Genomic DNA, 27,853 nt, shown 5'->3' with positions numbered 1-27,853 from the left:
ATTGCTATTACATAACTCATAAAATATTCACCAGAGCACATGAAATTCAACATTCTGGGATGAAATCAAATAAATACGAGTATTTGATTCATCCCATCTTGTTGACAATATTTCAGAACAGCAGTTTCACATAGTACAATTTCTTGATCATTGTTAAAGATCTTAGGAAGAAGTTCAAAATCAAGGATACAATCTCTGGTCACATAGCTTGGTTGTATATGCAAAATACTGTTATTCCATTCAACAGAAAACAGTAGTCTATTATATTGATCAGATACATTGTTGTCTTAGACTTTGTGTAAACCTTGGTAACATTCATCAAAAAGTTGTTTTGTGGTCAAAATTATAGTTTGTTGTAACTGAATGAGCCTCCCACTGAAAAACAATGCATGTTCGTAAAGTGTTGTCCCAGATTAGAATTCACAGTCAGCACAGTCTAATAAAGGAGGATTTAATTGTATTATTTGTTTAAAGGAAGTCTCTTTTTAACAAAAATAAGTTTTGGAAAATGTCATTACTGATAAGTGTGTGCGAATTGCACAGGCAAACCCTGGACGACATTTAACATCAAGCCCCATTTTCAATGAATGAGACTCATATATATGTTTTTCCAGGCTTGTCGGAGGAAGTCAGGGCTGACTTCAACGTGATGAAGGACGTGGCAGTTCATACTCGAGTGGCGCCAAATAACAGGGAGAAAACTCTCACTGACTTCATTAAACAGATCAACACGTATGTGTACAAATATTGTGTTGTGTAACCCTTTCCCACTAAGATGCGTATTTTTAGCTCACCTGATTGCTCAGGTGAGCTTTTCTGACCGGTCTTTGTCAGTCGTCCGTCTGTCCGTTAACATTTGCTCGTAAACACTCTAGAGGCCACATTTCTTGTCCCATCTCCATAAAACTTGGTCAGAAGCTTTGCCCCAATAAAATCTCGGCCGAGTTCCAAACTGGGTTGTGCTGGGTCAAAAACTAGGTCAATAAAAGAAAAACCTTGTAAACACTGTAGAAGTCACATTTTATGTTCAATCTTCATGTAACTTTGTCAAAATGTTTGTCTTAATGATATTTTGATTGAGTTCAAAAGTGGTTTTGGTCTGTTGAAAAACATGGCCGCCAGTGGGCGGGGCAGCTTTCCTTATTTGGCTATAGAGAAACCTTGTAAACACTCTAGAAGTCACAATTTTTGCCCAATCATCATGAAAGGTGGTCAAAACATTGATTTAATTGATATCCCGGACGAGTGCGAAAATGGTCCAGATCGGTGAAAAAACATGGCTGCAAGTGGGCGGGGCATTTTTCTCTATATGTGTATAGTGGCAGTGTTCCCTATTTGGCTACAGAGAAACCTTGTAAACACTCTAGAAGTCACAATTTGTGTCCAATCATCATGAAAGTTGGTCAAAACATTGGTTTTATTGATATCTCGGACGAGTTCGAAAATGGTCCAGATAGGTGAAAAAACATGGCCACAAGTGGGCGGGGCATTTTTCTTTATATGTATGTAGTTGCAGTTTTTCCCTATTTGGCTACAGAGAAACCTTGTAAACACTCAAGAAGTCACAATTTTTGCCCAATCATCATGGAAGTTGGTCAAAACATTGGTTTTATTGATATCTTGGACGAGTTCGACAATGGTTCGGATCGGTGAAAAACATGGCCGCCAGTGGGTGGGGCATTTTTCTCTATATGTATATAGTGAAAACGTTAACACTCTAGAAGTCACATTTTGGCCCAATTTTCATGAAATTTGGTCAGACTATTTGTTTTTTAGCCGGATTTTTTTCGAAAAAATCTCGGCTTATAGATTGATGTTGTCGGGCGGGCGGGGGGGGGCGGGCGGGCGGGCGGGGTGGCGGCGTGCTCGAAAATGTTAAAGTTCTTATTTCATGGTATAACTTTGGTATGCTTGGACCTAGAGTCTTCAAACTTGACATGAAGGTTGGCCAGGATTAACAGATGACCACTGGTCATTTCAAGGTCATTCATTTGAAGGTCAAGGTCACTGTGACCTTCAATATAAAAAATGTTAAAGTTGTTATAACTTTGGTATGCTTGGACCTAGAGTCTTGAAACTTGACATGAAGGTTGGCCATAACTAGTTAGTAACCACTGGTCATTTCAAGGTCATTCATTTGAAGGTCAAGGTCACTGTGACCTTGAATGTAAAAATGTTAAAGTTCTTATTTCATGGTATAACTTTGGTATGCTTGGACCTAGAGTCTTCAAACTTGACATGAAGGTTGGCCAGGATTAACAGATGACCACTGGTCATTTCAAGGTCATTCATTTGAAGGTGAAGGTCACTGTGACCTTCAATATAAAAATGTTAAAGTTGTTATAACTTTGGTATGCTTGGTGTTACAATTTTTGAGGGGGGGAGTTCATAAGTTCACCACACAGTATATGTACTCTACATTTTATTTACACACTACGAGAATAAATATATACACAATGAATAAGTCTCTCATACTCCTTCTCTCTTTACATTTCAACGGTCCATTCCACTCTCCCCAGCCTCTCTCTCAACCTGGCTTTTCATACAATTCTGCCCACCCTCCCATATTTGGATGTGTGGACAGACACAGATAGAACTTAGCATTTAATTGGTATTTATTATTGCAAGTGTTGACATATTTGACAAGCAGACTCTGCGAGCACCAGAACAGACCAGATTTGCTAATCTTTATTACAAAATGATGACCAACTGGTATCCTGTTCTGGTAACAAATGCCCACCATGCCACATGGCATCAAACAGAGCAGTCTAAATTGAAATCATATACTAAAATTACAACACTCCCCTCACCTTAGCTTCTTAATTGTCCTCAATTAAGCCAAATAGTTGCATACATGACTAAATAGCCAGACTCACACTCACAACATATTAAACGGAAACTGTTATCAAAACACTTTATATGAATATAATATTACATCACAAATCTACAGATACAAATAAACTATATGTATTATTAATACTTATATTAGAAACCTTCTACAAATAAGGAATTTTACAATGAGATGATGATACATTGTGATAATACATAACATCATAAGAATCATCCCTTTTAAATTACTTGTACATGATTAGAAACCTCCACAACAAGGAATATTACTTGTAAATTACTACATGACATGGCATTAAACATCCATATACATTGACTTGTATTGCAAATAACTTCTCAATAAAAATTACACAGATCTATCCATCAATATAATGAATCATTAAAAGTATTGTCCTTTTAATTAACAAGAAACACATTCAAAGAAATATTATTCTTCAACAACTTTATCTCCAACATCATGCATTACTAGTATATCTAAAACATCGTAACAGTTTTATTATATGAAAGCAAGAATATACATTCTTAGTCATATGCAAAGTAAACACTCTGTTTAATAAGCACATCTACAAAATCTTCTTTTATTGTCCAACTTATAACTTGAAAGTCTTAATATTTAGTTGCACATATTCACACAATCACACATATCACTATCACACAAGTCCTAAAATGCATCCGCGTTAAGTGCCTTACACTTATTACTTTAAATTAACATTAACGAATGTATAATTTAGGCACAACAATTTTGTTAAGTTCATACAATTATAAGTAGCAGTCGTCCTGCTTAATTGTCCTGTGCGCCTTACTTATTAAATGAACATATGGTTATATTATAAACAATTCTATAAGAATATGGCGCAATGTTTGATTCTGAAAAAGAATAAATCCAAGTGTACACGGTTTTAAATCCAGGGAACTTTTCAAACACTCCGTAAAAACTAATTTAATCCAACAAATTAGCACAAAATATATACCAGAGTCATTGGTTTGGAATTATATACACTAAATTAAAAACTATAAAAGCGCACACAGTGACACTACATTTTCTATTGTTACAGTGGAGACACACACATGAAGAATGATCCTGTCGGCTGACAGATTCTATTTCTGAATTTAAGTCAACATTTTCAACAATTCATTGGGGTCAAATTCTTGTAAAAATCCCAGTGTAGCACCTTTAACCAGCGTAACATTACTGGAAGAAGTATTCAGCCGTCTAATTGGTATTTGATGGCTTTTAACTGTCCTTGGGGAGCTTAAAGTGTGCCCTAATGATATCCCATTTGTTGGCTGTTTATTTGACGAAGGGCATAGAATCCCAAGAGTTGAATTAATTGATCAAAGATTTATTGTCTGTCCAGGTATGATACACTCCGAATTGGCTGGAATTTTTACCTTGGCTCGTGATGTGACCCTAACTGCCCTGAGAGGTATTTTCTCAACAAATGTTGCACACCTCTTCCCATTCAAACGTAATCCACTTAATTGATAATCAAAGTCATATAGAAAATCCATACCAATAAGTCCGTCTTCACGAATTGGTGCAACAAACACAGTATATTCAAACCACTGTCCACATGATTTAAACTGTATTTGAAAAGGTCCTTCCCATACATTTGGTGTAGTTTTCTTTGATAGTCTTTTACATTTTGCAGTATTAATGCACAACCTAAAGTCCCCATTTAGCCATCAATTTCGAACACTAGGTGAATAACCAGAAACGGTATCTCTTGGAGGTCTTCGGCTGTCAGATTTAAGCCACTTCAAAACAACGCCAATATCTAGATCCTGCTGTTGGAGTCTGGCCATTCTCTCCGATGAACAGAAGACTTTGCTGAATTTGACAAGACTTTTTACAGAAGATGACATTTCACCTAATGCAGTCTTTCCGTCTTTATTCGGCATTTCATAATTTCTGTCATCCGCCTTCGAACTGTAATCTGCATCAGAGTTTTCAGAATGTTCACGGAAGCGCAGTCGGAATATCCGGTAGCGACGATATTTCCTAATTCTGAGTAACCCAAAATACATGAAACGTACACAGTTCAACAACTTCACCACCTGAAGCTGTAGCAGCAAGAAAATCCAACCCCAGAATCCGGATTCCTGAAGTTTTACTCTGGAAACTCTTGCTTTCGATGACCCCGAGATTTGCACAATCCTTTTTGCAAATAAAGGTACCGCGTCATCAAACTGAGAGAAATCTGACTAGTGCTTATGTTTCCTCAAACATGTGTCACATCCCTTACATGATGGCTCCTCTAGCGTTAGATGTCCTTCATAACACTCACATACTTCTGGTTCACTTGGTATTCGACTGAGGCTGTCCACATTAACATGTTTTCGGCCACTTCGGTGTTGTATCCGAAAATCATACTGCAATAACACTTCCAACCAGAGGGGATTGTTGTCACAATCACACTACTGAAGACATTTCCATCGATCCCTAAACTTTCTGTGATCATTCCGATTAGAATCCAGTCCAAACATGTCCACAGGTTCCACTAACCAGCTAGCAGCTAAATAAATCTTTTCCACGGGTTCCACTAACCAGCATGTGCTAAATAAATCTTTTTGGGCAACAATAACCGAAACTCCAAACATTGAAACAACACCAATAATCAAAATAAGACATTGTAACATTCCCATATGTCCAACCTCAATGAAACAGTCCCCTGATGATTTCGTAAGTCCAACAGCTCACTTTAATCCTGACACAATTATATAATAAGCACTTTCCTCACAAGCGTGTTAAAGTCCTTATCCCGACGCTGCCACCAGTGTTACAATTTTTGAGGGGGGGAGTTCATAAGTTCACCACACAGTATATGTACTCTACATTTTATTTACACACTACGAGAATAAATATATACACAATGAATAAGTCTCTCATACTCCTTCTCTCTTTACATTTCAACGGTCCATTCAACTCTCTCAGCCTCTCTCTCAACCTGGCTTTTCATACAATTCTGCCCACCCTCCCATATTTGGATGTGTGGACAGACACAGATAGAACTTAGCATTTAATTGGTATTTATTATTGCAAGTGTTGACATATTTGACAAGCAGACTCTGCGAGCACCAGAACAGACCAGATTTGCTAATCTTTATTACAAAATGATGACCAACTGGTATCCTGTTCTGGTAACAAATGCCCACCATGCCACATGGCATCAAACAGAGCAGTCTAAATTGAAATCATATACTAAAATTACAACACTCCCCTCACCTTAGCTTCTTAATTGTCCTCAATTAAGCCAAATAGTTGCATACATGACTAAATAGCCAGACTCACACTCACAACATATTAAACGGAAACTGTTATCAAAACACTTTATATGAATATAATATTACATCACAAATCTACAGATACAAATAAACTATATGTATTATTAATACTTATATTAGAAACCTTCTACAAATAAGGAATTTTACAATGAGATGATGATACATTGTGATAATACATAACATCATAAGAATCATCCCTTTTAAATTACTTGTACATGATTAGAAACCTCCACAACAAGGAATATTACTTGTAAATTACTACATGACATGGCATTAAACATCCATATACATTGACTTGTATTGCAAATAACTTCTCAATAAAAATTACACAGATCTATCCATCAATATAATGAATCATTAAAAGTATTGTCCTTTTAATTAACAAGAAACACATTCAAAGAAATATTATTCTTCAACAACTTTATCTCCAACATCATGCATTACTAGTATATCTAAAACATCGTAACAGTTTTATTATATGAAAGCAAGAATATACATTCTTAGTCATATGCAAAGTAAACACTCTGTTTAATAAGCACATCTACAAAATCTTCTTTTATTGTCCAACTTATAACTTGAAAGTCTTAATATTTAGTTGCACATATTCACACAATCACACATATCACTATCACACAAGTCCTAAAATGCATCCGCGTTAAGTGCCTTACACTTATTACTTTAAATTAACATTAACGAATGTATAATTTAGGCACAACAATTTTGTTAAGTTCATACAATTATAAGTAGCAGTCGTCCTGCTTAATTGTCCTGTGCGCCTTACTTATTAAATGAACATATGGTTATATTATAAACAATTCTATAAGAATATGGCGCAATGTTTGATTCTGAAAAAGAATAAATCCAAGTGTACACGGTTTTAAATCCAGGGAACTTTTCAAACACTCCGTAAAAACTAATTTAATCCAACAAATTAGCACAAAATATATACCAGAGTCATTGGTTTGGAATTATATACACTAAATTAAAAACTATAAAAGCGCACACAGTGACACTACATTTTCTATTGTTACAGTGGAGACACACACATGAAGAATGATCCTGTCGGCTGACAGATTCTATTTCTGAATTTAAGTCAACATTTTCAACAATTCATTGGGGTCAAATTCTTGTAAAAATCCCAGTGTAGCACCTTTAACCAGCGTAACATTACTGGAAGAAGTATTCAGCCGTCTAATTGGTATTTGATGGCTTTTAACTGTCCTTGGGGAGCTTAAAGTGTGCCCTAATGATATCCCATTTGTTGGCTGTTTATTTGACGAAGGGCATAGAATCCCAAGAGTTGAATTAATTGATCAAAGATTTATTGTCTGTCCAGGTATGATACACTCCGAATTGGCTGGAATTTTTACCTTGGCTCGTGATGTGACCCTAACTGCCCTGAGAGGTATTTTCTCAACAAATGTTGCACACCTCTTCCCATTCAAACGTAATCCACTTAATTGATAATCAAAGTCATATAGAAAATCCATACCAATAAGTCCGTCTTCACGAATTGGTGCAACAAACACAGTATATTCAAACCACTGTCCACATGATTTAAACTGTATTTGAAAAGGTCCTTCCCATACATTTGGTGTAGTTTTCTTTGATAGTCTTTTACATTTTGCAGTATTAATGCACAACCTAAAGTCCCCATTTAGCCATCAATTTCGAACACTAGGTGAATAACCAGAAACGGTATCTCTTGGAGGTCTTCGGCTGTCAGATTTAAGCCACTTCAAAACAACGCCAATATCTAGATCCTGCTGTTGGAGTCTGGCCATTCTCTCCGATGAACAGAAGACTTTGCTGAATTTGACAAGACTTTTTACAGAAGATGACATTTCACCTAATGCAGTCTTTGATGACCAACTGGTATCCTGTTCTGGTAACAAATGCCCACCATGCCACATGGCATCAAACAGAGCAGTCTAAATTGAAATCATATACTAAAATTACAACATTGGACCTAGAGTCTTGAAACTTGACATGAAGGTTGGCCAGAACTAGTAAGTAACCACTGGACATTTCAAGGTCATTCATTTGAAGGTCAAGGTCACTGTGACCTTGAATGTAAAAATGTTAAAGTTGTTATAACTTTGGTATGCTTGGACCTAGAGTCTTGAAACTTGACATGAAGGTTGGCCAGAACTAGTAAGTAACCACTGGACATTTCAAGGTCATTCATTTGAAGGTCAAGGTCACTGTGACCTTGAATGTAAAAATGTTAAAGTTATTATTTCATGTTATAACTTTGGTATGCTTGTACCTAGAGTCTTCAAACTTGAAATAAAGATTGGCCAGTACTAGAAGATGACCACTGGTCATTTCAATGTCATTCATTTGAAGGTCAAGGTCACTGTGACCTTAAATGTTAAAATGTTAAAAGTGTTATAACTTTGGTATGCTTGGACATAGAGTCTTCAAACTTGACATGAAGGTTTGCAAGCACACTTAGATGACCACTGGTCATTTCAAGGTCATTCATTCTAAGGTCAAGGTCACTGTGACCTATAATGTAAAAATGTTAAAGTTCTTATAACTTTGGTAGGTAAAAATGTTAAAGTTCTTATTCCATGTTATAACTTTGGTATGCTTGTACCTAGAGTCTTCAAACTTGACATAAAGGTTGGCCAGTACTAGAAGATCACCACTGCTCATTTCAATGTCATTCATTTGAAGGTCAAGGTCACTGTGACCTTCAATGTTAAAATGTTAAAATTGTTATAACTTTGGTATGCTTGGACCTAGAATCTCAAACTTGACGTAAAGGTTTGCAAGCACACTTAGATGACCACTGGTCATTTCAAGGTCATTCATTTCAATGTCATTCATTTGAAGGTCAAGGTCACTGTGAACTTAAATGTTAAAATGTTAAAATTGTTGTAACTTTGGTATGCTTGGACCTAGAATCTCAAACTTGACGTAAAGGTTTGCAAGCACACTTAGATGACCACTGGTCATTTCAAGGTCATTCATTTGAAGGTCGAGGTCACTGTGACCTTGGATGTAAATATGTTAAAGTTGTTAATACTTTGGTATGCTTAGACCTAGAGTCTTCAAACTTGATATGAAGGTTGGCCAGAACTAGTAGATGACCACTGGTCATTTTAAGGTCAAGGTCACCGTGACCTTGAATGTAAAAATGTTAAAATTCTTATTTCATGGTATAACTTTCTTATGCTTGGACTTACAGTCTTCAAACTGGACATGAAGGTTGCATGCATTCAAAACATAACACAAGGTTTGCTCATGCCTTGAAAAGTACTTACATTTCATTTTGACCTTTGAACAATATTTCAGTAATTTAAGTATTGCATTGACAAAAACACGAAAGGTACTTTCCTGTCATTTAAATCAAAAATCCGGCTTCAATGCGGTCATCTCTGACCGCGGAACTCTTGTTTGACACAAGAGATGAGTAAAAAAATGGTTTTGATCAAACCTTGTGATCGAACACTATGGAAGACACATTTTTATGCCCCCCATTCGAAGAAGAGGGGGTATATTGTTTTGCTCATGTCGGTCTGTATGTCTGTCCACCAGATGGTTTCCGAATGATAAGTCAAGAACGCTTAGGCCTAGGATCATGAAACTTCATAGGTACATTGATCATGACTCACAGATGACCCCTATTGATTTTGAGTTCACTAGGTCAAAGGTCAAGGTCACGGTGTTTCAACTTAGAAAAATGGTTTCCAGATGATAACTCAAGAAGGCCTATGCCTAGGATCATGAAACTTCATAGGTACATTGATCATGACTTGCAGATGACCCGTATTGACTTTCAGGTCACTAGGTCAAGGTAACGGTTACTTGACACAGTAAAATGTTGTTTTTTTATGATAACTCAAGAAAGCTAACGCCTATGATCATGAAACAATATAATGGTCAAGTTGATCAAATTTTCTTATTAAATCAATCAAAAATGGAATTTATCATGTAGATGTTTTGAACATCTTATAACTTTGTAATCCATCTGACATGTGTGCATTATAATCATTGCATCTTTTTAAGATGTTTGTGGTTTAAAGTGTTTTTTTGTTTTGGTAATTAAACACAAAGCACTAAATTGACAATTTCCAGACAGACTAACAGTGGGCTGACCTTGAAACGATGCTAGATGGAATGTTATTCATTTGTTTGTTTTGTAATTTAAAATCTTAACATGTCAACTATGAAAACACTATACAATTATTATTTTGTTATTAGACTAGGACACTACAGTTCATATGTGCTCTAAAATCTACAAGTACACAAGAACAAACACACACAACTCAATTTGATATTAACCCATTGGTGCCTAACATTGATTATGAGAGAGAGGAAGGAATGAGTCATGCTGAAGGATACACACATTGATTGTTTATGAAGTTAATGTATGGGATCAGGAATAACATTTTGCTGTAATTTGTTGGTGTGTGAGCTCTGGTCAACAGGCTGTGTTTAAAGAAGACATTAACAATGGATATATGCTACTGCTGATAAAGGGTTCTAAAATATACAGCTACATGTACCAAATTTAGGTCGGAATGTAAATTGCTAACTGTTGGCTACATTGATCATGACTCACCAATGACCCCTATTGATCTTCTCGTCACTAGTTCAAAGGTGACAGTCACAGTGATTCAAAATACAAAAATTGGTTTTCAAATGATAACTCAAAAACACTTTCACCTAGGATAAAGACTTCATAGGTACATTGATCATGATTATAATCAAAGTACTGACAGTACTGGTGTGACGATGCTTTTGAGAGGATGGATATAAAAGCATCAAGTTAGGTTTATCTACATCACCACAATCACCACAATTGTGTATGTTGGTACGAAAAAAAAATTTGGTACAAAAATTTTGCGAAAAAAAATTGGGTATGAAAACAAATTTGGGTACGAAAAAATATTTGGGAACCAAAAAATTGGGACCGAAAAAGTTTTGAGTACGAACAAAAAATTGGGGATGAAAAAAAAAATTGGGTACGAAAAGAAAATTGGGTAAGAAAAAAAATTGGGTACGAAAAATTTTAGGTACGGAAAAAAAATTGGGGAAACGGGAAAGTAGTACCTGTGGGGAACTTGACCCACACTCGCACATTTTTGGCCCTTTCCGTCAAACATCAGATAAGTTCCTCGAAGGCAATAGTATGAATACACATTTCGGAAGCGGTAATGCGGTCCTACCTACGCTCGTCAAAATGTAAGCGAAATATGTACACAAGTCTGTCAGGAATGATTGAATTAACGAAGAAAATCGTGTATTGATGTAAGTTTTTTTAAGAAATGCGCAGAAAATATATTAAACAAGAGCTGTGTTTGTGAAACACAATGCCCCCTGCTGCGCAGCTTTGAACCCATATATTTTACCTTTGACCTTGAAGGATGACCTTGACCTTTCACCACTCAAAATGTGCAGCTCCATGACATACACATGCATGCCGAATATGGAGTTGCTATCTTCAATATTGCAAAATTTGACCTTTGACCTTGAAGGATGACCTTAACCTTTCACCAATCAATATGTGCAGCTCTATGAGATACGCATGCACGCCAATATTGAAAAAGTTATGGCCAATGTTAAAGTTTTCGGACAGACAGACAGACGCTTTATATTTGACATTTGACCTTGAAGGATGACCTTCACCTTTCACAACTGAAAATGTGCAGCTCCATGAGATGCACATGTATGCCAAATATCAAGTTGCTATGTTCAATATTAAAAAAGTTATGGCCATTAAAGTTTTCGGACGGACGGACAGACTGACACACTGACTGACTGACTGACAGTTCAACTGATATAGGCCACCCTACCGGGAGCATAAAAAGCAATGGCGATATTTTTCTCAGCCACATAATTGTTAATAGTTTGATAGCACAAAATGAAAGTGAAAGTAGAACTGTCAAAAATGACAACCTGTCAACGTGTTGTTTTTGCTGGCACGAGAGGGCGATTACACTCAATGTGTTCACATTTTGACCATAGGCTTTGTCAATGACCTTTATAGTATGGGTAGCTTTGATATTATTTATTGCTATCATGTAACTGCATGATTGTGTATATGTTTACAATACTCAAAGCATAAATAATGATATAAATATACTGATTTAGCTTATAATAATCTGAGAACTATAGCCAGGTCAATTAAGGACTTAAAATACAATTTTGTGTCCTGATTTCATGAAGAAATTACCATGCATGTCCTAGATTTCAAATTCAAGGCCCTGGTGTGACACATTGGTAGCATTACCGTTAAACTGTTACCAGGCTTATGAAATTAGTTTTTCTTGAACTATCTAAGGAAATCTAAATCAGGCACTGATTTTTCTTGTTTTAATACAGTCATAGAACAGTTGTGGCCTCTGGGTAATGACCAATTTTTGCTTACTTGTCACACCCTTAAAACTTTCCACACGTCTATAATAGCAAAACCTGGATTTAGGCGATCTTCAATGGTACATTTAAACTTTAGCTCTGTTACAAGAGTGCTGGTAAAGTCCAGTCACATATTTAAATCTAGGCCATGTCAAAATCAAAGTGTCAAAGACAAATGAAAGATGCGTTCATTAATTATGTCCAGTTGTTTACTACTGCTGTAAGTTTTTATATAATATGACTGATGAACATCATGTGAGAGAAAATTCACATTATCATTGTATATCAGGTTTAGCAACCTTTTAGATAACAAAGTATGCTAGTTTTCAATGTCGCTTCTGGGGATCAAACCCGTAGGGCTTTTAGGAAGATTCTGAAATTTTCGATCCCTCGAGAGCAACCAAACCAAAAATTAAGTCAAATATTGCCTACTCGGTTTTTTGAGTCGGTTCATGACGGATAATGGAGCTTGATTGGTCATTGTCGGCTCTGGTACTACTTACATGTACCCCGGGTACTCTTAAGTATATTTACATGTACCCTGGGTACTCTAAGTATACTTACATGTACCCCAGGTACGGTAAATAAACGTAATTGTACTCGGTCCATATTAGACTGTACCCGAGTTGTATTCACGCCCAAAATCCGATGTCGTAAAACGCGCAACCGATTATCTTAAACACACTTCTCTTCAAAAAACACTGCATCAACATGCTTTTTGAGTATGTGTTCCGATAATATAGAGGCCATTCTTCAGAAAATTGCCATAAATGTGTATATATAATTATTACAAAAAATAGTCGACAACGACTGATTTAGGGTTAAATTTCCCGGGTACATTTTAGTATATTTACCGTACCCGGGATACATGTAAGTATACTTAAGAGTACCCGGGGTACATGTACGTAGTACCCGAGCCGACAATGAACAATCGAGCGATACTGGAAGGTGCAACATCTCTCACGCCCCCTAGCATCGCCTTTAGCAGTATTCAATTCTCAACAGGAAAGTGCTGGAGTCATTGATCCCGAGGGACAAGAAAAACAATTGATTAATGTTAGAAATAAATAATTTGATTAATGACAATTCTGTTATTTGAGCCAGGTCACTGGAAAAGCGCAGTCAAATCAGTATCCAATTAAATTATTTGTTATTGTCAGAAAAACGCTTTTAAGCAAACAGCTTTCAAGCGACTGCTGGCTGATCTAGATCCAAAATGGCCACAATCGCCTTAACCCTTTGCATGCTGGGAAATTTGTCGTCTGCTAAAATGTTGTCTGCTTAATTTGTAAAATAAGCATTTTCTTCATTTTTTTTCAAAGAATACTATCAGAATAGCAAACAGTTTGGATCCAGATGAGACACCACGTTCTGTGGTGTCTCATCTGGAACCAAACTGTTTGCAAAGGCCTTTAAAATTCGGTCACGCACTGAAAGGGTTAATGTCTCTTTTACTGTGACACAGTTCATTTAACTTTAAAATGATAAAAAGTACTAACACTAAGAAAGAGTACTAACCAGTAAAAAGTTTGAAATCAATGTTGAATCTCAGGACAGCTTGGTGATCTGCAAATCCCCGATGAAATGTTGATATCGGGTATCATAGTCATTCAATAAGTCGCAAAATGCTCAAATACAATTTATAAAGCACAATGTGACTTATATTGATAACTAAAAATACCAGTAATCAGTATGCCAGTTTTACCGTGTCAAGCTGTAACGATCCAGATACCAGAAAGTCCTTCATTCACATCGAGTATATATCCTTTGAATTCCAACTATTGTTGTCATAAGCGGAGATTTAGTGAATAAATAATTCATATATCCTAAATGACAGCTTCTAAATAGCGAAACAAGCCAATGTATGCAGTAAGAAAGTTTTTAATCGAATCTCTCATTAAGGCGGCCATTGTTGAATGTTGAAACACGAACGACAACTCTGCTAGGAAAATGTTATCAATGCTAGGATCCTACGCAGTGGCGTATGCCCAAGGGAAGTAACTGAAAAATCGAGTTATCTCAATCGGACTGGCTCGGTCTTTTACATAGATGGCCATTGTGAAAATTTTCTAGGTGATTATCAAACCTTGGACGCTGCTGTTCCAGCATCGTCAAAAATACCCCTTTTGAATTTGAAATCACTACATCAAAGATCAACATCAAAGTGACTCAAAACAATAAAATTGTTTCTTGATATTTACTGACAATGCTTACGCCTAGATTCATGATCTTCATAGTAACATTGATCATGACTGGCAGATGACCAACATTATGTTCAAGTCACTAGGTCAAACGTCTTAATAACAATGACTCAACACTGTAAAATGGTGTCCAGATGACAACTAAAGAAACCAAGGTCAAAAGTCAAAGTCACAATGACTTATATATTCATATTCACACAATGGCTGCCATTACAACTGACAGCCCATATGCAGGCATGCATGTTTTACAAACAGCCCAATACATAAAAATTCAATGAACACACTCTTCTCAGGTGAGCGAACTAGGGCCATCTTGGCCCTCTTGTAACACATTTGTTGTCCCTTAGAATATTAAATTTAATTTAAGACCTTTCTTAACAAATTCAAGTTTTAAAGGCTTCATTTCCATCCCTTAGATACTGATGAGCAGCAAACAGCATAACGGGTATATTTTGTGTTTACAGGAACGGTGGAGTTAGAGAGTATATGGGAGGCTGGAATCTGCATTTTGCTGACTCCCCAGTGACTATTAATGCTCGTGTAATGCCGCAAGAGAAAATATTCCAGCAAGATTGCCAGGTAAGAATATGAAGATGCTTTTTGTTATGCTTTACTGAACATCTAATTACTGAATAGGCTGAAAATGCAATGGTGACTATAATGATTTGATCTGTGAAAACGCTGATTAACGCCCCGATGTTCGTAGGGGTGAGGGGGGGGCATGTAGACTTGTTCATGTCCATCTATTTGTCATTGTGTCCGTCTGATTTGTCATTGTGTCCGTCTGGCAGATTTTGCACCACGCCTGACAGCAAGTCAACAAGTCCCTAGGTGTTCAACTTTCTATACGTTTTATGCTCCCGATATATTTTCTGATTTTTGGTGTGTAAGTCTACCTGCATGACAAATGAAGTTCGAGTTTTGTTCCACTTCATTGTTTTTTGGCGAAATTACAAACCTTAGACTTAGACAAAACAGATATCTGGGCTGTTTTTTATTTGTGCGCGTTAGCTCACAAATAATGCAGACTGAATTTTACAAATCAGTATGCCTTAGCTACGCTAGGAACCGTAACCCGTGACTGCCTGTGTGGATAACTCCAGTAAAATATAGCAGACAACCGAATGCTTAAAGCGTCTGCTTTAAACCCGCATCTGCCTGTTCTCACTGGTACAGTACATAGTGTGTATTTCACAGCTTGTAAAACAACGTTGGTTAGTCTAGTGTTTATCATTGAAATCTGTACATATTGGCTGCTTTCAGGGAAAACGGGGCTTAATGCATGTCAAATAAGATTAGCCTGTGCACTCTGATTACCTGTATCAATGATTGGAAAAAAAACACATCTCAGCCTGTGTTTTAAGACACACTCTTTATAAATTTGAATAGGTTGTGGTCATTTCAAACTTGCGATATAAAAAGCTATAACATAATTTTTAAAACTGAGTTGCGTCTAAGATTATACAACAGCAAACAAATTCAGTGCCTTCACCGCTTTGATTTAATGAACACCTGTTTGTGTTCTAGTTGCAATACAGACAGGAAGAGGCTGATTGGAGTAGAGACATGCGAGGCAAACGTCTCATCACGCCAGTCAACCTTCAGAACTGGGTCGTCATCTACTTCCGGCGCAACGAGCAGCAGGCGCAAGAGTTTGTGCAGACCCTGTCGCGGGTTGGACCGCCGATGGGCATGATGATCGCTGGGCCAATACCGTATGTCATTTTTTGTGTAAACTTATTTATTTATTGCATCCTAAGGTTTATTGACACTCACTCAAGTCCATTTCCTTTGGAGAACCAGCACTTGGTGTAGTGTTTGGTTTTATCTGAAGAACGCTTCCACAGTGCAATCAAACCCGTAAACTTCTGGTTGCTAGGAGAAGATATCTTTACGCCATGGCAACCTTCAGTGTGTCATTTGTAGGTCTCTCAAACTACTTGATTGTACCATAACATATTCAACTAAACAACTTTTTTGACAATACAAAAGTTAATATAAAGCATTTTTTTAAATTAAGTAAACAAGTGAAATATAGTATGATATCATTACTAGGTCTTGTGAACTAATTGTAACTAAACCTCCAACACAACTTATATTTTAATAATCATGTTTTTATTTAGTAAAAAGGAAAATGTATTATGATTTCTTAAGTAAAATGCCAAATGACTAACGTATACCATTTACATGTTGTAATGCTGTAAAAAAAATCAAATTTTTTACTTTAAAAAGCTTTTTTTTTATAAAAGGCATTCAATTTTTGGCAATGCGTTTGAATAAGAATTTCAGAGTTTACATTGTATGCAATGCTGTTAAAGTTGAACAGTTGAATCGTTTACAAAGAGGATGTACTTTGTATTATGTTTATGTGTTTTAAAGAGTATGGACGTATAGACTAGGACTTGGAATGATGTCTACATATTGCATTATTTGTGTATTCTGTTAACATAGAGGATGGACTTTTTATAATAGTTCAAATAATGTTAAAATAGAGAGTACATGGTATGAGGTTTGAATAGAAGATGTAATACATTGTGTATGTCTAATGGGGACAGTGGTCTAATGGTAGGATGCTGGTCTAGAAATTGGTTTGAATCCTGCTCAGACTCTTGGATTTTTCTGAGCACAAAATTAATTCCACGCATGGTTCTATCAGCCCCTGTGTGTATATGGATATTGTTGCTGCATACTGCGCCCAGTGTTAGCTCAAGCTCTCATAATGTTATCAATATCATACTATAAACAGATCACTTTCATATGTCCCACAGTGTAGAGTTGAGTGATGACCGCAATGATTCCTACCTGTCGGCCATTAGACAGAATCTAACCCCACAAACGCAGATGGTCATGTGTATTGTGCCGACCAACAAGAAGGACCGATATGACGCCATCAAGAAGTTATGTTGTGTTGAACATCCAGGTAAGTCTATTCAGTTTGAGAGTGAAAATGAAGTGTGGTGGTGTTGTAAATCAGAGATAACCAGACCATGGGACGTTCACAAACTGATTTTGTTGGTTTTTATTGGGGTTTTTTGTTCTTTTTCAGAAATAGAACATGTACTTTCATATCGTTTATGACTTAATGTTTCATGCTCTGATGATCAATTAACGTAATCTTTTGAAACTTATATAACTGTTTCGTTACATTCATTCGTCATTCGTTCGTTCATTTGTTCATTTATTCATTCATTCATTCAATGACATTCGTTACATGTCATTGTTGTGTAGTAAAAGCTTGTTTTGCACTGCAGTGCCCAGTCAGGTGATCGTGTCTCGCACACTCAGCAAGAAACAGATGATGATGTCAGTCGCCACAAAGGTCGCCATTCAGCTCAACTGCAAGATGGGCGGGGAAATCTGGTCCTTGGAAATTCCGGTAAGGGGAAATCTGGTCCTTGGAAATTCCGGTAGGGCACATTTGCCGAATGTCAACATAATATTTCTAGCAACTACACGGATGCAAAAAAAAGTATAATAATGCAATCAATGAATATGTAAACGAATTATTTAATTGATTTATTTGTTAATGGTGTCAAGAGCATGTGCAGAAAAATGTATTTTGGCCTATGTCATCCAGCAAAATGTTTTGTCAAATTCAAAATGATGGTTATGCAAAGTACATTATAACAGTTTATTTAATATTTGTGGTTTTTCAACACTATATTATAGTTTGTTCATTGATATTGCAACTTCCATTTATTGACCAAAAAGTACATGTTATTCTGTTGTTTTACATATGTTTGTTTTAGTTACTTGTAAGCAATGTTAAGTTATATATGTGATTAATTTTACTAGCATTAACTTCAAAATAATTTATACTGCTATAATAATTATATTTTGATTATCATCTACCAATATATTTGGTTGTTATCATGATATGCCCCTTATGTATTTCTTTATTATTTACAATTTATTTATTTACGATGATGATGAAATGAGTTCCACTTTAGTCACAAGTTTCTTTTTATAATTACTTGAAGATCTACTTAAGATAAATGAAACTAATTGTGTCATCTTATATGTGCGCAATTGAGCCGCACTGTGGGAAAATGGGGTTTAATGCATGTGTAGTTCGAACAGGTAAGTTAGAAGAAACTTCATTTAAACGCAAATTTAATTAAAACATTTAGTGTCTTCCTGATTAGCCTGTGCAAACTGCACAGGCTTAGCTGGGACAAAGACTTGCGCACGTATAATAAGCCCCATTTTTTCTAGAGCGTTTCTCAATTTCATCGTTATTAATAGTTGAAGAACATGATGGTGGTAGGGATCGACACCTACCATGACTCAGCCAAGAAGGGCCGCTCTGTTGGTGGTGTGATTGCCTCCATGAACCCCGCCCTGACCAGGTACTACTCCCGCTGCACGTTCCAGCATACCTTCCAGGAGCTACAGGACGGTCTCAAGGTGTGCTTTAAAGGTGATGTACCGTCTAAAATCCAGTATGCTTGATTTGTACTTGATTGTTATCGTTAGGTTTATGAGGTTTATGAAGTTTGTAAATGATAATGTATCATCTATTATCCAGTAAGCTGGGTCTGAACTAGATTTTCGTTGTCAGGTATAAGAAGTTTGTATATGTATAATGTACCATCTATGATATTTATACTTGGTCTGGACTAGATTTTATTCGTTAGGTATAAGCAGTTTTTATAGGACAATGTACCATCTATGATCTAGTATGCTTTGTCTAATGTAGATATTTTTTGTTTGGTATATGAAGTTTGTAAATGATATATGATACAAACTCTTTTTTCCAACATCAAATTTGCTTCTGCTGGTCTGATAGAATGAAACAATGCCATTGTTATATCCGAGGATATTGCCCTACGTCTAAACCTAACCAAACACCACACCGCCAGCTGTAGTGTCGTGTTGCTCTGAACTAGATTTTCTTTGTAAGGTATAATGAATATTGTATATGATATACAGTTTTGTTTAATGTGTGGCCATTGGAATTTTATTAAATTTGGATTGTGTTCAAAATATAGGTGCTTTGGAAAAGTATCACGAAGTGAACAAATGCTTACCCGAACGCATTGTCGTGTACAGAGATGGTGTGGGAGATGGGCAACTCAGCGCAGTCTATGATCATGAGCTGCCACAGATGTTGGAGGCATTCAAGGCGGTTGGCGGCCACAACTACACGTTAGTTTTGGATAAATTTCTTGGAATATCAATCCATTATCATTCAGATAAACTCATTGGCGTGTTTGCTGTCCCTCTGAAAATCAAATTTGATTTAAGACCTTTCTTACTCGATTCAATAAAAGGCTTCAGTTCCAATTGTAAAATTCTGATGAGCAACAACCAGAATAAATCTTGAACAGACTGCGTGTTACTCCCAGAGTGTTCAGGTTTTAAGCTGGTTGCAAATGGCCACTTCCACTTTGATTTTGAGAAGGAAAGGGGCATGATAGTGGGTGATTGTCTGTCATTATTTATTATTACCTGTATATTTAAAAGAAACTCTTGACACGGATTCAATGATGTTAAACTTCGAGATGCAGAATATCTTTCATGGTTGCAATGTTTCATTTAACAATAAGGGCATTTTATTGTGCCTGAAATTGGAATCTGGATTACATTTCATGTCTTGGATTTTTTTTCATAATTATTTGTATTTGCATATGGTTACACACTTTTTTCTAATGTACTACATGGGATTTGGATTTTGCTCTGCTAACATGTTCGTAGGACGGTTTTGTGTTATGCTGAAATACAATTTGGAAAACGAGTCAAAATTAAATAGACCTGTATTGTTTAGTTCATTTTATGTATCAAATCTTTTCATGGCATTCCCATTAATTGACATGGCTTATTTGGCGACATCACTCAGTTGAACATAGAGTATTGTTATTCATGGTTGACTAATGATGTGGTGTGTACATTACCATTGTTTCTATGTCTAATGCTCTGATGACGTACCATTCTGTTAATCAAAACATTATTAAATTTCATGTATATCCGAGTACATTGTCACTCCTGGGGCAGTTAATTTCATACTTTGCTTTAAGTTTATAAATAGCACTGAAGTGTTGGATCTAGATGTTGAAATTCTTGAGTAAAACATGATAGTACATACTGATATGCAAACCACAAAGAACGACGCCATAGACAGATAACATGTTTTGCAGCACATTGTTTTGACCATGAATTCTTGAAAACATACATGAATAAACCCTTGAATTTGAATGATATGTAACTTATAAACAACCAAAAAACTTTTTCAGGCCCCGTGTGGCAATGGTAATAGTGAAGAAGAGGATCAACTCTCGGTTCTTTGCCCGCGCTGGACAAGGTGTGGGTAATCCCCCGCCTGGCACCGTCATTGATAACACTGTCACCAAGCCTGAATGGTGGGTTGTTTTCCTGTTCATTAGGTTTATGACTAAATGTCCTAATGTCGCCGAGATTTTAAGATCGCATCGTTTTGTTAACTGTGTTTTCTATTGATTTTTTTTATTCACTTTTCTCTTGAAAATAGGAATAATGAATCTCAAACAAGATTTTTAGATAGGAATTCTTGTGACTATCCACTAGTTGCTCATGAGAGGTAAGGGACCTTTTGCCTATTAATTACAAGAAAATACATACAATACAATATTAAAACATTGACACCAAACTATTTATTTTACTTAGGCCAGTGGGTGATTACATGCAGCTAGGTTATCCAAAATCTCAATTTCTTTGACGGGATTCCGTAAGTGCAAAACTCCTTCCCTGTTTTTAGGTATGACTTCTTTGTGGTGTCCCAGTCGGTCCGTCAGGGCACTGTCACTCCGACCCACTACAACATCATCCATGACACCACAGTTCTCAAACCTGACCACATGCAGCGACTCACCTACAAGTTGTGTCATCTCTACTACAACTGGCCGGTTAGTTAAACACAACTTTAGTTATGAAGATGCATGTTCTTTAATATATTGTTTTAGCTCACCTTAGCAAAATGTGCTCATGGTGAGCTTTTGTGATTGCCTTTTGTCCGTCGTGTGTTGCATAACATTTGCCTTGTTAACACTCTAGAGGCAAAATTTATTGTCCGATCTTCATGATATATGGTCAGAAGATTCAGCTCAATGATATCTTGTTATGCATGAATGATAGTGATTACTCTTCTGTTTCCACTAATGAAGTAATGCAGCATTCATACAGCTAAATGACTTTGATCATACAAACCTGTATATACAAAGATCAACTGACAGAAAAGTGTTTCATTTTGTAACTATTAATTTAAGACCGTTTAACTTATTTTATTGGTAATGTGGTACAGATCAGATGTTGCAAATCAGAATTATGGCTTTCGGAACTAGCTACCATAGATATTTCACAAGTTTGTTATGTGTGTGCACGTTATATTTCAGGGTACAATCCGTGTACCGGCCCCCTGCCAGTACGCACACAAGTTAGCCTTCTTAGTGGGACAGTCCATTCACAGGGACCCAGCCATTGAGCTGTCGGACAAACTGTACTTCCTGTAGAGTACTTTACACTTGAACACTAAAATTGTGCTGAGCCAAGCAGCTCGGTACACGAGTCATGGTGTAACCGGGAGACCAGGACAAAAATTAATAAACAGATCAAATCTAACATGAAAGGTCATCTTATCACTTGGATTATTGATATTTATAGAATTATACCGCTAATATTCGGCAAAGCTATTGATAGCATTTTACAACCTGAGAATAACAACTACAGACTGAACCATTTGTAGCTGATGAAGCAAACAATACTCTATATAGAGCTAGTATAAATATATACAGACAGTAGATGAGGACATTCCACATTTCATGTGTCTGCAGGGCTGCACAGCTGAAATAAATTATGCATATGAAAGTCCTTTGATAATAAATATTCAGGAAAAACAAATGTGATATTAGGACAAACAAATGGGAGTATAAACAAAAAGCTAGGATTTGGTGCACATTAGATGCATTTGTGTTTGAAAAATTGCTAGCGTAAATTTATTAATATTGATCTCGGAAAGTGCCGTATTACAACAAGCAATACATTTCTGTATATAACATATAAAGTCATGAGCACATAATTTAGACAATTATGTTTTTGTGTGGAAACTTTTAAAATTTGTGTTATGTTCATATTCATTATAATATTTATATCATTTTCATTAATATATTATCTGAGCTGAAAATGGATGATGAGGGGAAGTTCCAAAAAGACAGCAGGAATGAGTAAAAAGACCCTGGTAACACTAATGGTGTGTGTGTCACACAAACGGAAACAGAATTGGAAGTGAATATTAAAGCATGGTGTGCTTCGATTGAATATCCGAAGGAAAACAAGCCACCCACTGTCGTTGTTCTAGATAAAAGCAAAGTGACATGGGAGCATGGGCAATATCAAGAGATGTGCATCAGAAGGATGGAGAGGGAAAGAATGCAACTGTGGGCGAAGGCAGCTCGGGAATCATTTTTCTTATCTTAGATGAAAAAGTTCAACATGCGATGAAATCAGTGGACTTATGTTCTGACTCATCATGTTCCTTTTCGCCGGACGAGGTTCGTTGCTGGTTCCATCTTAATGATTCTGGGAATGTGCCAAAACTGTATATGATATGAAGAAAGGGAAAAGAACATTCTATTACATATGGAGGTTCTTGAGCCAGCCAAGACTATGGACAGTATTTTAAAAGCAGTTAAAGAAGAAGTTAAGAAAAAAACCAGGTATTCGAAACAAGTGAAATTATTTTCACTGTGCTTCCTCAAGAAGGCTCTAGAGGGAATACGTGTGTTGCACAACCAAAGATGGGTACATACTGATTCACGATGGAAACTTCATGTTGAAGAACGACATGACTGTCAAATTTATAGACTCCGGCCAAGCCCGCAGACTGACGGCGAGTGACCCTTTGAGATCCAGAATTTCAAGACGAAACAGCTGATGACATAGCCGGAGTACTGATAATGTTCTTCAGACTCTTCATCGGGGATATGATTGCAGACCGTCAGGAAATGGAGCAAATAATTATATTCCAAATATATAAAAGAGAAGATTTAAGAACCAGACTTCACAAAAGTTGAAATAAAAATGTTGAAGAACATAATGGAAACAGCTTTGAAGACTCATCCAGATATTAAGGAATTCAAAGATATGGTTCAACAAATCCTAGACAAAGCACTTGTGGCTGCGGGCAAGAAATTGCATCATATTTTGGAAACAATGAAGGCATTATTATTCCTGGAAACATTAATTGACATGCACAAACAGCCACAGGTTGATCAGCAACAAAACCTTATCCAATATGGTCAGTCGTCAGTCGAGGACCAACACTCTGAGCTCAAGTCTGAGGCCCCGCCCGGGGATGAGACCATCCAGGAAGAGAAACCAGACGTTGTAGATCTCAAGAAGAAGGGAGTTGCTGACGTTGCTGAGGTTGTTCAGCTGCAGGACCATATCCAAGAGAGAAACCAGACGTTGTAGATCTCAAGAAGAAGGGAGTTGCTGCCGTTGCTGAGGTTGTTCAGCTGCAGGACCATATCCAAGAGAGAAACCAGACGTTGTAGATCTCAAGAAGAAGGGAGTTGCTGCCGTTGCTGAGGTTGTTCAGCTGCAGGACCATATCCAAGACGGTCAGTTGTCTAGCAAGTTCCAAGTCTCCGATCTCCAGTCTAAGCTTGCGCGCAGGGATGAGACCATCCAGAAACTGGAACATGACGCCAATCTTCAAGAACAGAATTATTCCGGAGAAAGTATGGGTGCCTCTTCAGAACAAAGTTTCCTTAATGTAGACGCCATCGTTACGAAGGATAAACTCGACTAAATCCAGAAAACATTTAGCAACACGCTAAGCATGGAATAGTGTTTTATCACATATATATATATTTTCTTTTTTTGATTATATTAATATATATATTTGTAATAATATTTGGTGTATTGTATATATTGTAATTATTTTTAGCTCACCTGAGCACAACGTGCTCATGGTGAGGTTTTGTGATCGCCTTTTGTCTGTTGTGCGGCGTGCGTTGTGCGGCGTCAACATTTGCCTTGTTAAACTCTCAAGAGGCCACATTTATTGTCCAATCTTCATGAAATTTGGTCAGAAGATTGGTCTCAATGATATCTTGGATGAGTTTGAAAATGGTTACGTTTGCTTGAAAAACATGGCTGCCAAGGAGCAGGACATTTTTCCTTATATGGCTATAGTAAAATCTTGTTAACACTCTAGAGGCCACATTTATTGTCGGATCTTCATGAAACTTGGTCAGAAGATTCATCCCAATAATATCTTGGACGAGTTCGAAAATTATGCCGGTTGGTTGAAAAACATTGCCGCTAGGGGGCGGGGCATTTTTCCTTATATGGCTATTGTAAAACCTTGTTAACACTCTTAGAGGCCACATTTATTTTCAGATCTTCACGAAACTTGCTCTGAAGATTTGTCCCAATGATATCTTGGATGAGTTCAAAAATGGTAACCTTTGCTTGAAAAACATGGCTGCCAAGGGGCGGGGCATTTTTCCTTATATGGCTATATACGGCTTTAGTAAAATCTTGTTAAGACTTTAGAAGCCACATTTATTGTCCTATCTTCATGAATCTTGGTCAGAAGATTCATCCAAATAATATCATGGACGAGTTTGAAAATGATGCCGGTTGGTTTAAAAACAATGCCACCAGGAGGCGGGGCATTTTTCCTTATATGGCTATAGTAAAACCTTGTTAACACTCTAGATGCCACATTTATTGTCCAATCGTGATGAAATATGGTCAGAAGATTTGTCTTAATGATATCTTGGATGTGTTCGAAAATGGTTACGTTTGCTTGAAAAACATGGCCGCCAAGGGGCGGGGCATTTTTCCTTATATGGCTATATAAGGCTATAGTAAAATCTTGTTAACACTCTAGAGGCCACTTTTATAGTCTGATCTTCATGAAACTCAGTCAGAAGATTCATCCCAATAATATCTTGGACGAGTTAAAAAATGATGCCCGTTGGTTGAAAAACATGGCCACCACGTGGGCTGAGCTATTTTCCTTATATGGCTATAGTAAAACCTTGTTAACGCTCTAGAGGTCACATTTATTTTCCGATCATCATGAAACTTGGTCAGAAGCTTTTTCCCAACGATATCTTGGATGGGTTCGAAAATGGTTATGGTTGCTTTAAAAACATTGCCACCTGGGGCGGGGCATTTTTCCTTTTATGGCTATATATATATTGCTATAGTAAAACCTTCTTAACACTCTATAGGCCACATTTATTGTCCAATCTTCATGAAATTTGGTCAGAAGATTGGTCTCAATGATATCTTGGATGAGTTAGAAAATAATTATGTTGCTTGAAAAAAATGGCTTCCAAGGGGCGGGGCATTTTTTCTTATATGGCTATAGTAAAATCTTGTTAACATTCTAGAGGCCACAATTACTGTCCGATCTTCATGAAACTTGGTCAGAAGATTCATCCCAACAATCTCTTGGACGAGTTAAAAAATGATGCCGGTTTGTTGAAAAACATGGCTGGCAGGGGGCGGGGCATTTTTCCTTATATGGCTATAGTATAACCTTGTTAACACTCTAGAGGCCACATTTATTTTCCGATCTTAATGAAACTTGGTCAGTAGATTTGTCCCAATAATATAATCTTGTTATCTCAGGTGAGCAACTTTGGGCTTTTCAGGCCCTCTTGTTAAAATGAGTGATAAATTGACATAATTTTTGTTGTTTCAATTTTGTGTCTTTTCTTATTTTCGATATTTTATATATATTTAACTTATACATGAAGTTTTAAATGCTTAATTATTGCCTTATAGCAATAATATTTTAACATGTGTAAATAATGTGTTAATAGTTTAATTTTTGATATTTTATATAAATTGAACTTATACATTAAGTTTTAAATGCTCGTATGTATAAAATGCGTTTTTTAGAACAGTATAATGCTATTAGTGTTTAGTTGCTCGATAGAGCAATAATATATTATCTTGTGTAAATTATGTGTTTATAGTTCAACAGCATGTATTTCTTTGTTAAAGAAGAGTACAATACTTGTGTCATAAAAGATTTTATTTGTTTGTTTGTTTTTGTATACGTAGTACTACCGATCTTTCGAGTTATTAAAATGATACAGCTAAATTCAAACCACAATTGAAATGTATCAAGACAGGCGGTGTATTCAAACGAACCTAAATTAATTTGTTCCAACTAGTAGTTAATAATTGCCAGTAAAACACATATCAATTCTACACGACTGAAATTTCTATACTTTGCAGTGATGGATCTTCTATAGCACAACCGAATCCTTTTTTAAATTTGCAAAGGTAACAAGTCCATTTATCGATCGATTTATTGCTGCTTTTCTAAGAACGTATCATTCGACTAATTGTATAATTGTGAGTGCATTGAAGGGTTAGCGAATCTCATCGTAGCTCCTGACTCTTGCGTATGAAAAAAAAATCTCGTTTTGTAAGACGACGCTAGTAGCCTTGAAACAACAACCGTAAGCTTATTTACAAAAATTTCTATAGATGCTCAAACCAGCTATGTTCGAAAGTGCTCAAACGATTTGAACTCATACTGGTACATGTACATGTCTTATGAACTTTTTCGGCGTGTTCTATTTCTTGAGGTGTTTAAGTTGAATTATTGTACAAACAAATATGTTACTTTTTAAACAAATCACATTGATCAGTGTGTAATCATTTTAGTTGTTTGAAGTGTAAGAACCGGTAAATATATTCTCATGCGAAACAACAGAACTCAAGTTGCGTGTTTCTTTTATAATGGCATGTTCATAAATTTGCCACTAAACTCCGTTTACACAATTTTTAAACGAACGACATTTTCTTCGTAAACTATGCTTGCGTTCCTATTTATATCATAATTATTGTCCTGCCAAGGAACTTATCCCGCAACTGAGATGAAGTACACCTTAAGAAATTCGCCGCTCTCCTTAGCTGCGGTGCTGACAAGGTCTGGAGGTCTCGCATGTTATACGTCGTTAACGTTCATATCATAGTGCTAAGAACCAAGAACAACGTTGTTATCAGCGTCTTAATGGTCGAATGTTCCGTGAGACACGCCAACAATCCACCTCTGCAATTGGGCAGTCTGGACAAGTCTGGGTTTATCCTGAAGGATGTACTCGAGTTTTAAAACCCTCTTAACTTCCACAATACTCAAGGAG

At 36.5% G+C, this 27,853-nt stretch overlaps 1 protein-coding gene across 9 annotated transcripts in view; it reads left to right on the top strand.

Moving 5' to 3' along the window:
- Window positions 1–26,741, top strand: part of LOC127837144 (piwi-like protein 1) — a 61,482-nt gene extending 34,741 nt beyond the window's left edge. For 8 of the 9 annotated variants that reach the window (XR_008029133.1, XR_008029134.1, XR_008029137.1 and 5 more), the window contains 11 exons: window positions 615–732; window positions 15,167–15,281; window positions 16,230–16,417; window positions 17,471–17,622; window positions 17,954–18,078; window positions 18,948–19,122; window positions 19,694–19,850; window positions 20,936–21,061; window positions 21,436–21,583; window positions 22,070–24,098; window positions 24,265–26,741. Coding sequence is in view for 1 of the 9 variants with exons in the window: in XM_052363994.1 (XP_052219954.1) it covers window positions 615–732; window positions 15,167–15,281; window positions 16,230–16,417; window positions 17,471–17,622; window positions 17,954–18,078; window positions 18,948–19,122; window positions 19,694–19,850; window positions 20,936–21,061; window positions 21,436–21,583; window positions 22,070–22,186 (1,421 nt within the window). In the remaining 8 variants the exon portion in view is untranslated. Of the gene's footprint in view, window positions 1–614; window positions 733–15,166; window positions 15,282–16,229; window positions 16,418–17,470; window positions 17,623–17,953; window positions 18,079–18,947; window positions 19,123–19,693; window positions 19,851–20,935; window positions 21,062–21,435; window positions 21,584–22,069 lie in introns of all 9 variants that reach the window. The other variant, XM_052363994.1, reaches the window with a different exon arrangement.
- The last annotated feature ends 1,112 nt before the right edge of the window (window positions 26,742–27,853 follow it).

The sequence above is a fragment of the Dreissena polymorpha genome, chromosome 7 (assembly GCF_020536995.1).
Source record: "Dreissena polymorpha isolate Duluth1 chromosome 7, UMN_Dpol_1.0, whole genome shotgun sequence".
Lineage (NCBI taxonomy): Eukaryota > Metazoa > Mollusca > Bivalvia > Myida > Dreissenidae > Dreissena > Dreissena polymorpha.
The sequence above is the reverse complement of the archived record's forward strand: the minus strand, read 5'-3'. Positions and strand labels throughout refer to the sequence as shown.